Source organism: Papaver somniferum, chromosome 2 (assembly GCF_003573695.1).
Source record: "Papaver somniferum cultivar HN1 chromosome 2, ASM357369v1, whole genome shotgun sequence".
In the NCBI taxonomy this organism is placed as follows: domain Eukaryota; kingdom Viridiplantae; phylum Streptophyta; class Magnoliopsida; order Ranunculales; family Papaveraceae; genus Papaver; species Papaver somniferum.
In genome coordinates this window covers 55,852,323-55,865,318 of record NC_039359.1, presented here as the reverse complement: position 1 = coordinate 55,865,318, position 12,996 = coordinate 55,852,323, and the positions used below count along the sequence as shown (strand labels likewise).

General features: G+C 37.3%; 1 protein-coding gene across 1 annotated transcript; it reads right to left on the bottom strand.

The window, feature by feature from the left end:
- Positions 1-303: 303 nt before the first annotated feature.
- Positions 304-987, bottom strand: LOC113351084 (actin-depolymerizing factor 1-like). Its single transcript, XM_026595145.1, has 4 exons — positions 871-987; positions 550-748; positions 436-455; positions 304-390 (listed from the first exon to the last, which is right to left on the bottom strand). Exons 1-4 carry the CDS (start codon positions 985-987, stop codon positions 304-306), a joined length of 423 nt encoding a protein of 140 aa, XP_026450930.1.
- Between the last annotated feature and the right edge of the window lie 12,009 nt (positions 988-12,996).

Genomic DNA, 12,996 nt, shown 5'->3' with positions numbered 1-12,996 from the left:
CAAGTCACCTAGATATCATTCAGAAATGTGTAAGAGATTGCCTACATTGTAATAAGCGAAACAGATATTGGTATAAAAGATGTCAACATCTTGAAATTTATAAAGAAAGAGGAAGAACAAATCAAGGGTGTCATTTGCCCACACAAACTGTTACATATTAGCTTGCAATGGTAAACAAGCCAATACATCGTATCTAAGCCAAATCAACCGTCCCATAGAATATAGACATTTCATTTTAAGTAAAAGCAACTGCATTGGAGGGAAAAAACTCCAATGCCCAGGGTTCAGAAATCATCATATTATTTAAACAGCTCGGCTTCTAATGACATCAAGATCCATTTCAGTAGGATCAGTTGCTTGCAACTCTACCTGAATTCCGTCAAGCTCTCTCTTGAACCTCTCCTATGAACTCGTGTAAATCATCTTGGTCCTCACCCTTGTGGTATCATGAGACCTTCAAAACACAATAATGAGACAAAGGTTACTCACAGTTCTAACCCTGACCAGAATTCCTATCATACAACAAAAAACACAGTTGCAAAAGTTATCAATAGATGAAGAAAACCTTTCTCTTTTGGCAATTCTCATATCTTTCAGCTGACTCGCCAAACTTCTCCAGAATAATTTGCTTTTGCTTATCCTTCTCTTCAATTTTGTACACAAAAAAACGGAAAGTCCTTTTTTCCTTCAATTCCAAAAACCTTTGTTTGCAATCGTCGTGCACAGCAATCCCCGACACTGCATTAGCCTAATACAAAAAATTCAATCCACAATTCAAAATCAATACCAATCCACTATACCCACATACCAAAATAAATACGAATCCAAATACAGGACCAACAAGAATCAATACCGAATACAAATTCCAACCTCCTCTCCCATTCTTCTCCATATCTTCCTCTTTCTCTTCTCCTCTTTGATTTCAAATTCACTTTCCTGCTCATATTCAGAAGAACCAGGTTGTTGTGTGTTTTCATCCTCTCCCATTCTTCTCCATCACCCCTGATTACTTTAATTGTCTTAAAATCCTCCTCTGAGATTCACAGCAAACCCTAATACAATTTCTGCCATTAACGACCATTACCATCTTCATCACTTCCAACATCAACTACCGATCACTAGGGTTCGGTTATGGGAATTGGGATGAGGTTCTAGATTGAGAAGAAGATTTTGATGAATCGAGAACTTCTAGAGAGGAAGAATTGAGTTATGTGATGAAGATTTGAAGGAAACTTGAGCTAGGGCCGCCGTTGATTGTTACCGAGAAGAAATTTGGTTTTGTGTAACTTGAATCAGTGATGGGGTTGATTAGAATTTGGTTCAGATCTGGATTTGATGAGAGGCTACTATTGACTGTTTCGGATGAGGAAAGGGGGAGTTAAGAGAGAGATTGAGAGAAGATGATGAAGAAGAGGGGTCGAGAGAAGACATCGGTGGTGATGGAGCGCCTCCGTCATCTGTGGAGTAGAGGTGTTCTTCAGCGGTGGTGATTGAGAAAAGCAGATAGGAATTGGGTTCGAGTGGTTGAAGGAGAGTTATGCTTCGGAAAAAAGAAAGAAGAAATAGTGAATCCGAATGAAAATGATGGACGGTTGAGTGTATTTGAGATGCTCATACGGATTAGAAAAGATCTTGACGGTTGAGATTGTATTTAAGATGCTCATGCGGATTGAGAAGTATGTGTTTCATTTTGTGCTAATACGAGCTCATGTATTCGGTTTGATTATCAACCTTCGACACGAAAAAAATCCAAAAAAAATATGAATAAATGTAGCACATTCTTATCGACATTTTGATTTAAAAAAATCCAAAAAATGTATAAGAATAAAGTTGAAAAATAAGAAATCAATCCGATAATTGGTGTGTTTCTTTGTGCTTTTGTGCTTTCTCTTTGTGCTTCCGGTTTGAATTTCGACTAGTTACATAGGTCATGAAGTAATTTTGACTAGTCATACATGTCATGAAGTAGCTTTAGTTCACATTAATAGCATGATATATCACCGAAATCGATAAATATGAAGCTCAATGTCGATTCAAACTTCAAATGTGGTATAACGACATACAAACTATGAACCAAGAAGCTCTGAGAGGGTTCTGACTTCAAACTTAGCATGATACATCATCAAAATCGATAAATATGAAGTTCAATGTCGATTCGAACTTCAAACTTGGTATAATGGCCTATAATCTATGAACCACGAAGCTCTGAGAGGGTTCTGACTTCAAAATTAGCATGATACATCATCGAAATTGATGAATATGAAGCTCAGTGTCGATCCAAACTTCAAGTTCGGTATAACGACTTACAAACTATGAACAAGAAGTCTGAAAGTCCACAAAAACGATGAATCCAACCATTTACTGGTACGATTCCATGGAAATATTCTACGAAACCTTAAACACACACAAAACTTGGTAAGAACGATGAATCCATCCATTTACAGGTAAGATTCCTTCGGAATATTCTACGAAACCTTAAAAAAACCCTATTTCTGCACATTGGATGCAAACCAGACTCCGAGATCGAAACCTGGCAGCGAGTGGACTACTCTAAGTCAGAAACTTTGTAAGAACGACGAATCCATCGATTTACAGGTAAGATTCCTTCGGAATATTCTACGAAACCTTAAACAAACCCTATTTCTCCATATTGTATGCAACCAGGATCCGAGATCGAAATCTGGCCGGGAGTGGACTACTATAAGTCAGAAACTTGGTAAGAACGAAGAATCCATCCATTTACAGGTAAGATTCCTTCGAAATATTCTACGAAACCTTAAACAAACCCTATTTCTACATATTGTATGCATACAAGGCTCCGAGATCGAAACCTGGCCGTGAGTTGACTACTCTAAGTCAGAAACTTGGTAAGAACGACGAATCCTTCCATTTACAGGTAAGATTCTTTCGGAATATTCTACGAAACCTTATACAAACCCTATTTCTGCATATTAGATGCAAACCAGGCTCCGAGATCGAAACCTGGCCGCGAGTGGGCTACTCTAAGTCAGAAACTTGGTAAGAACGAAGAAACCATCCATTTACAGGTAAGATTCCTTGGGAGTATTCTACGAAACCTTAAACAAACCCTATTTCTCCATATTGTATGCAACCAGGCTCCGAGATCGAAATCTAGCCGGGAGTGGACTACTATAAGTCCGAAACTTGGTAAGAACGACGAATCCATCCATTTACAGGTAAGATTCCTTCGAAATATTCTACGAAACCTTAAACAAACCCTATTTATGCATATTGGATGCAAACCAGGCTCCAAGATCGAAACCTGGCAGCGAGTGGACTACTAAGTAAGAAACTTGGTAAGAACAACGAATCCATCGATCTACAGGTAAGATTCCATCGGAATATTCTACGAAACCTTAAACAAACCCTATTTCTGCATATTGTATGCATACCAGAATCCGAGATTGAAACCTGGCCGTGAGTTGACTACTATAAGTCAGAAACTTGGTAAGAACGACGAATCCATCTATTTACAGGTAAGATTCATTCGACATATTCTACGAAACCTTAAACAAACCGTATTTCTGCATATTGTATGCAAACCAGACTCCGAGATCGGAACCTGGACGGGAGTAGACTACTATAAGTCAGAAACTTGGTAAGAACGACGAATTCATCCATTTACAGATAATATTCCTTCGGAATATTCTACGAAACCTTAAACAAACCATATTTCTGCATATTGTATGCATACCAGGATCCGAGATCGAAACCTGGCCAGGAGTGGACTACTCTAAGTCAGAAACTTGTTACGAACGACCAATTCATTTACAAGTAATATTCTTTCGGAATATTCTACGAAACCTTAAAAAAACCCTATTTATGAATATTGCATGCAAACCAGGCTCGGAGGCTGAGGATCAAATCCCCCCATCCTCATTTCTTCCAACGTTCTATATTTTTACTTCAACAACACTTATAAGTGTTGTTATGCATTTTTATTAAGAAAAAAAAACAACCAAAACTTGTGAACGGTAAGGATGGTTGATGAGCTAGACTTCCATGCAGTAGATTCATGTTCGAATCTCCCTTCTAATCTCATTTTTTCCAACATTCTATATTTTTACTTCAACAACACTTATAAGTGTTGTTATACGTTTTTATTAAAAAAAAAGAAAAAAAAACAAAACTTGTGAACTGTAAGGATGGTTGATGAGCCAGACTTCCATGCAGTAGGTTCATGTTCGAATCTCCCCTCTAACACTATTTTTCATCATCATATTTTGGTGTTCTTCAACAACTCTTGTGAAAATTTTGATAGGCTTAGTCACTACCTTTATGGAACAGAGTTGTTATAGCTAAATGTCGTCACAACGTTTTTGCTTAAGGAGTTGTCGCTTGTTTTCTTAGGCAACCCCTTGTTTCCTAAGGGTTGGCAGTGATGATATACGACAACTCTTCCTTTGAAACCAGTTGTAAAACATATGACTTTCTATGATGTTTAACGAAGAGTTGTAAATCTCCAGTTGTAGATGTATATTTTTCCCGTAGTATATTCTTCTTGAATATGTTATACTTCTTAGATATATTGACCACCTACTTCACTTTATTTTTATATTTGTACTTATCAAAATATCAACCTTCCTCATATGATTATGAGTTTACCATATGGGGAAAGTAACATCTTTAATGCTTGCATTCCCCTCCTTGCCTTTGTTAGTTGTCACAAAATGATAAACTCATGATCATACGAGTTTCGCATGCCTCAGTAATGCTCTTTTCACATGCGATTGTTTTCGCAACGTACAATATGAGATCATATTTCTTATTTTTCGTAACATTTTTCTGAAGAGGTCTTATTGTGCCTTCCTAAGTAAAGGTCTTATTTTTCCTTTCTTTTATTATGTATGCGACGAAATCGCAGGACGTCTTTACATTTTATTGTATCGACCCATTTATATCGTCTTAACTTATTCTTGTATTATTACTTTTTCAGGTTTCTTCTTGTGCGTAAATGTGATAAGCCTTAATAATCCCGTGAGTAAAAAGCCTCATGACATTTACGTCTTTGACACAATTCAGCTCCCTAATAGAGGGTGCCGTCCTTATATTCCCCCTGGTTTCCACTTCAAGGAGGTTTACCTCTACCTGGTTAAGGTTGGCTCCTCCCATCCGGTAATACAACAACCAGTTGATTTTGCAGTCTCTTTTCCCGCTACCGATAAGTTTTATGGTTACGATACTGCACCCTAAGTGGGGTATCTTCGTACCAAGTGCATCATAGTCAGGAGTTGTCAAGAGTGGTAAAGTAGGCTCCAACGCCGCTCGCACTCTTGACTCAACCGTGTACCTCGGCGCCCTGATCGAGTTTCTGCACTCCTTGGGAAGATCTTATTAACTTAATATTTCGATTTAGGCGTCTTCCCGGATGGGATTTTTCGTTTTTCTCACCCCAATCTCCATGACTCAAGTTTCAAGATTGGTATGGCTTTCCCTTGAGTCATGCGTACCAGGTTTTCCCTGAATATGACGTGCTTTAGGTCTTAATTTTTCCTCTTGCATGTATGCGAACTAGGGTGCACGCCACATTCGGATGCCTAGCCTCCCTAATGGGGTTTTTATCTCTGATGCCTTCTATTAAGGTCTTGTTTCTGTCTCTTAGTTATAAGAGAATCTCTTTCATGGAATGAAACCATCATGAAGCAGTAAAATTTTCTCTTTCTATTGTTACTTTTGAGTTATATAACTCTTAGTACATAGAATTTTTATTATATAGTTACTCGTAAAGGAAACAATTATTTTCTCTTCATATTGCTTGATCATGTTCTTAGCTTGTGAAACATTTTTGGGTTCGCAGACGCTTCATAGGGACTTAATTCGCATGAGTTTTTCATAGTGTGCGAACAACCGTACAATTACTCATACTTCCACATACATTTTTTCCTTTAAGGTGTAATATTCCTATGTTTCTTGATGCGAGCATTCTCAGAAGATTCTGCCTCAGTATCATTCTTTCCAACCGTTCCAACTCTAGACACCACATCAACCATTAGCCTTTCACCCCTTTGATTGACTTTAACATATTTTTTCCAGTTTCTTCGTTTATTCTCTCTTTCTTCGCACTTATCCACATCAATTTCTTGGAAGCTTTTTCCCACGTTTGGATCTCCCCTTGTTATTCCAATACCTTGAGGTAATGGGAATTTTATGCATTGATGAAATATTGAAGCTACCCCCAAAATACCATGCAACCATGGTCTTCCGATCAGAGCATTATAAGGGGACTCGACATCAACAACACATAATGTGATTTTTGTAGATAGACTCTTCAGAGGGATTCGCATTGTCACCTCTCATTTGAGTTTATTAGCATTACCATTGAATACATATATCTTTTACTCCCAGGATCTATAAGTATTCTATCAATTGCCCATACATTTGCATCATCTTCCTCCTCATCATCGTCTTCTAATTTTGCTTTGGGATTAATTCCTAGCTTTACCACTAATGGATTCTCATGTGGTTTTCCTCCTTTTGGTGTCTCTTCAGCGCTGAATGATATGACTTGTATTTGCCAATCTTTTAATGGTGATATCTTCGCAAGTTTGAATATTTCTCGTCCATCATTATCTCTCGCATGCACACGACTTAAGATATTATCATGAAAGTATTCTATGTTTTTGAAAGAATGAACAATTGAATTGCAATATAAATTCTTTGCTTTCGCATCCACTTCAATCACATATGTGTTTTTTCCTTTCTCTGCATTGTATGCATTTCCTCCAAGTGGTGGTGGTGGTAAATTCTGTTGTTTTTGTGCTAAGAAGTGATTAATTTTCCTTACTCTATCATTCGCAGTATAATCTTCCTCACATTTCTACAATTATGTGTTGTGTGACCATGAAAGTGATGGTACGCACAGAAATCTTTACTTCTTCGTCCTGGTGGTGGCTCATCTCCCAGATTTAAAGGCTCGGGAATATCTTCCATTAAAATAACAACTTCCCAGATTTTATCTATTGTTGTATTCAATGTAGGAAGTTTTATCTGTTCCCAAACTATCTTTTGGTTTCCTTGTCTCTTATAATAATATGGCTGCTGCTATTGTTGTTGTCCTCCATAACTTTCTTGTTGGTTATCCATTCTTTGAATTTTATTATTTCCTCCCCGATTTTGAAGTTGTTTTTCTTTGTATTCTCTTCAAACTCTTCTTGATATGCACTGCCCATGGCTACTAGCTTTTGTTCTACCTCTGTTCATTTATTTCCCTGACTTCCTTGAGATGTACTCGCAACTACATTTGTTATTCTTGGAAGTAAACTTGCATTCCCATTCGCATGACTCATCACAACCGGGTAAAACTCCATATCTCTCTGCTTTTCTTCTAAAGCTATATATTCTTCTTGAAATTCTCGCAGTTCCGACATAGTTATGGTGTCTTTTATCCTGAAGATTTGTGTATACAATAAGTCTGTAGAGAAGAGAGCATTGATAAAAGATAATATAAGATTTCTTTCATCGAATCTTCTTCCCATTTCGCTACACATGGTTCTCAAAAGTGTTGTTAAATGTCGCAGACTCTCATTAATTCTTCCGCGAAGCCCAAACGCTGTTTCAATTCCTGGTCTTGACATGTTATTGCTGATATATTGCCCAAAAATATGTTCTGTAGGTGATGAAAAGATCTTATAGTTCCTACTGGAAACCCCTCAAACCATTGTAATGCTGATTGTTGGGAAATAAAGATTGACTATAAGGCTTTATATGTTGTATTGCGCACGTGGTTCCGTCAAAAATATGAGTGAATGTTGGTAAAGTACACTTGGATGGTATTATTATAATTTGTATGTGTCTTGCGAAAGGTGTTTTCCCAGCTTCCTCTACTGCTTCTTCTAACTGTCTTCTTCCACCATTTTTCGCACAGCCATCGTTTCTCGTAATTCTGCCATTTCTTTAAGAATTTCCTCACTCACAGGTTGATCTAAATCGTATCTCATAGGCCTTTTTATTATCTCTTGTCTCAATCTATTCTCATGATTATTCTGTCGCATGGCTTAATGTATCTCTCTTTCTTCAGTTTCCTCTCTTCTTCGTCTATGCCTTTCTCTTTCATCTCTTTCGCGTTCACAGAGTTCATTATGTCTTTCCTCTACATCTTCGCGTGCATATTGATCTCTTACCATTTCTCTACCATGAAATATAATTATCCCTTGTTCTGGATCATGCTCCTCATTATTATCTCGCTCATGACGTATGCGATGGCGTTCCCCAGCATTTTGATATCTGTCAATCCTTTCATCTTCTCTTCTATGATGATATCCTCGTGGTTTTTCATATCGATCATATTCTAATTGTTGCTTTGTTCGTCTCGCTTCATGCTGATCTTGTAGATTGTCATCTAATTGCAAGTTTTCGCCTAAATTTTTTTCCCTTCTAGCATGTCCTAGATTAGATTGACTTTGTCTTGATAAACTTCTACTGGTTCTTGATATTGATCGTGTGCGTGTTACACTTCTGGATCTCTAATCTTGCAATATAAGATTCTATTCTCTCAGATTATCATTTTGTCGTATTAAATTCGCACGTATTTCATCTTCTCTACGTCTTTCTGTAATCAATATTTACCTCAATTCTGCAATTGTCAGATTATCTTCATTTCCTTCTATCAGTCACGTTCCTGCAATTCTTTGGTCCTCTTCTTCGATAGAATCATTTTGTGAAGTATGCACTCTTACTCTATCATAATCAATAGGATTATTCTGTTCTTGTGTACGTTAATGTCCAATTGGATCTTCGTTTCTTTTAATATTTCTTTCTTCCATCTCTGGTTGATCTGGAATCTCACCTCTTCTTCTTTCAGCAATTCTTTTACCCCTTCTCGTTGTCGTTTGTTCGATAATGGATCCAATTCTCACCATCACTCCTTCTTTCTGAGATTGAATTTCTAAACAAATTCACCAACAGGATTTATCACTCCGAGCTGTTTCTGGCGCCAAATGTAAATCTAACAATTTTCAACCAATCTCAATGTAAATCATCTCTTTATTAATCAAGATCACAAGAACAATTACAAGATAATGGAAACTCTAAGTTTACTCTCTCTCCACAATCTTTCTCTCTCCTGATTTCTTGACCAAGGATTCTAAAAGAACTCTCTCCCTTTTACATGGACCATCTACTCTTTATATAGGATATTACATAGTGGTTGACAGCTAAGGGATCCTTTACTTTCGGAATCCCTGTGCGTTATCATCGCACATGTACATTAGTTATATTCGCAGACTCTACCAGTTTCGCACAGATCTTCACATTTTACTTGTGACTAAGCTGATATCATTCAATATGTCACCATATCTCTGCAAAGCGACGTCCTTCGCACACACCTGATTGTCCTTTGCTCGCATATAACACATGTGCGATACTGTATTCCTACAAAAGATTTCTATATCTTTGCTAGTGTTTATAAGGTTAATCTTCGATAATTTGATCTTAGTAATTCGTTCATTCTAAAGAAGAAAATGACTGCATTACAAAAAAAAAAAGGTTCAATTTATGCATACTTTGTGCATTACTCTATCCGTACCTAAGGCAAAAGCGAGGCCCAGTTCTTTGTAAACGGCTACCAATTTGTGCCAAACTGGTGTCCAATACGGCAATATGATAAGTTGATACACACGTATTTACCAACAAGCTAGGGTAACTTTGATTTGCTTTATTGTACAACGAATCTAAATGAGCTTTGAGTAGTGCTGTCACCTGGATGGTATTTCAGATGAAACACGTTCTCTTCAGTCATGTCCGGATGGGATATATTCTTCCATCGACTAGTGTTTGACATGCATGCCTAGAACATTAGCTAGAAGTGACAAGCTTTTAGAAAAATATTATTCGTTTTGGAATACAAGATTTGTATGTATATGCGACAAAGATCCTTATCCTTCTTCATCAACTAGAGTCGGATAGTCTAAGAATGTAAACTTCTTTAGTTCAAACTAGAGTTGTAAATCTGGATGATACATGAAAGGAGGAGAATACTCATACTCCCACCAGACACAACGAGTGTACATAATTAGAGTAGTCTGCAGCTCTGTTACACACTTTATTCAACACAGTAATTTACAATACCACAACATTTATTATCATTTATTGATGCATTATTTTGTTTGTTCGCCAAGGAAACTGGTGTTGTTTTGTGCTCAAGAACGTCTATCACGTACATGCTTCTTTGGAGAAGATATTAGGGATAAACCTCAATGAGAGACCTAAATCCTAAAGTGCATATTATCTTGTAGCCGGAAAAATCTGACTCAAGAAATAGCTTTTCCCATTCTTTCTCAGTTCTCTCTTTACCACCAGGTCCACCCATCACTGCAATGTCGAGAAGTAGTTGAGTCTCAGTAATCGAATCTTGTTTTTGTTTATTTTCAATGTAATCTTCATTCATCACGGTGTCTATTATTATCACCTTTCCTCCCTCTTGTCTTGATGGAATAGCTTCTCTGCATTTCTGAAGTATTTTAACACAGTCCATATCATTCCAGTCATGAAGAATAGTCTGCCAAGAATAACCACGAGAGTAATAAGATAGCTTATATAAACAAATGTAAATTAGTAATAGTGTATATCCATGTTATTACGTACCTTTATTAGAACTGGATCTGCACGAGGGACGGAATCGAACATGTCGCCACCGATGAAGACTATGTTGGTAATCCCTGGTAAGTTTCCAATCACATTTGGGAGATCCAGAACCATGCATTCCAGATTTGGGAAAGCTTCAAAAAGGGCTTGATCTGTAGCTCCAGTCCCACCTCCTACATCAACCAATGACTTTAAATTTTCAAAGACCCTCTTACCCTCATTGACAATTACACTCATCAACAAGCCGGAGTCACCAGCCATGGCATCATGGAACGTCATTCGTATCTCAGGGTTTTGCTCCAACGCATTCCATATGGTCATACCATGAGCAGCCTCGAGTGGTGTGGAGCCACTCCCTCGAAACCATGCGCTTAAGAAATAAAAAGGTAACATCGTGAAAGGATCGATCAAAAAGATAACAGCAGATGACGTCGTCTTGGTGGTATTTATCAAAAGCTTTGAAGTTGCTGTCAGTATATATCCCTTGTCTTCTTGATTTTGTCAAGGCTTTCTGTAGAAAATATGCCCGAATAAACCATTAAACGCATTAGGCGACTCAAAGATTCCGTTTTGGTTGGTGGTAGAGAAAGAGCATCAACGAGGCTACAGAGAGGCATGGGTTTTCCATGGCTGTGGATTATGTTGGGAATGCCTAATTCAACAACACACTTGATAGCCATGCTTTTTGCAAAACTCAACGCATGCATATAAAGTTGAGTCTGAGCTTGCATCAACTCATTAGTTTTCAGCTCTTGACTAGTTGAATCCATTTTTTTCTAGTATTCTTAGGTTTACTAAGCCTTCAGTGTGGAGCTACGATTTGCATATTGGTGCCGCTCTATCTATTAATAAGATAAAAACAGATACTGTAACGAAGGAGTCATGTCATCTGGATGCCCACTGCTACGTGCAATCACCATTTCTCATATGTCAATACGCATGGACATTGGGCATGCGTCATGACAAGTACACCCCTACATGTCACCTGTTGGTGCATGTTAATGTTATATAGTAAAAAATGACGGCCGTCTCTGTCTTTTTTGTTTTTGTTTTGCAATGACCGGGTTTTGAAATCACTAACTAACAAGATACTTCTGTCATAAGATTTGAACGAAGTCCAATTCAAAAATGGCAGCTTTTAAATACTCCTAAATTCGTTGCAACTCAGTCACGCATGATGTAATCAAACTCTATACCAAGATCACTAGAAAAACGCCCTGGTTAACAATAATAATTGGTTGTGCATTCACTCCAAGAGATTTTCATGGTTGGAACAAAACTTCCCTCCAACTAATAGAAAATTGATCTAAAGATATAACCTGAAACACACCCCTATTATGTAACCAGATAGTTAATAGTAGTGATAGGATCAAAATGTTCCTTTTATTTGACATATACAACGAGAAAATTCAGTTCATTCGACTCCCAGCTGAATGTAGTTTGACTCGACCCCGACGACAATATCAATGAATGAATGAGCATGATTGTTCCGTAGTTGGTTATAGTCTTTTGGAGTTTAAAAGTTATCTTTGTGTTGCGTGTCTTGAAAACAATGATAAGCCACGTTAATCATCATCATCCCGGACATCATTCTATAGGTCTACCAAGGTTTTGCGGTTGTTTTTTAGGGTTTGTCTCTTTTTTTTTGGTTAAACCCGAATTTATTAACAAAACAAAGGCAAAGGGTGCTGGCTAGCCAAGCGCCCAAAAGAAAAACCAAAAATACTCAAAAGCATCATTTGTAACCAAAGATGCATAAAGAACAAATAAAATGCGAAATCACTCATCGATGAAGCATCATTGTTTTAGGGTTTGTCTATTTAAACTAAAGGAGAAGATTGAGAAACTATGAATCAAAGGGGAGACTTTTGATTTTCATTCCAGAAGGAGAAACTAGTAGATAAAAGTTAATTTCCTAGTCATGTGCATTTCAAAGTGATTCTCACTCCCATGTGGAATTAATTCAATAGTTCAGAATGAATAAACTTTCACAACTTCGAAAACTCAATTAGATTTAGTGTTTCAATAGATCCCGGTCTTCCTTAATCCATCATATAAACAACCTTCAAAAAGTCTGGAGCTGTTTCAACTTCGACTACCTTGACTTACCTCCTAATTCGACTTTCATTTGTTTTCAGCAGAGACAGTGAGTTGTATTTTTGTAAAGAACTTCTAAATTAGTCATTAATCATTATGCTGTTGAGATTCTCAATTATTGAAGTTACAGCATCATTTGACTTAATGAAATAGCCATTACGGCATTACTATATACTATAAAGCAAGCTGGAATTTTAGATGTTGTCTGGTGTATGAATCTTCTCGTCATGTGCATATAGTGCTAGTTATTCTATAAACCTGACTTTCTTTATGAAAGTTGTTCCTATTAGCATATTA

Coding starts and splice junctions, on each gene's coding strand:
- LOC113351084 (XM_026595145.1), bottom strand. CDS start 987: ATGGGAGAGGATGAAAACACACAACAACCTGGTTCTTCTGAATATGAG. Junction 749..870: donor GGAGAAGAATGGGAGAGGAG/GTTGGAATTTGT, acceptor TTTTTGTATTAG/GCTAATGCAGTGTCGGGGAT. Junction 456..549: donor AAAGGTTTTCTTCATCTATT/GATAACTTTTGC, acceptor TTGTGTTTTGAA/GGTCTCATGATACCACAAGG.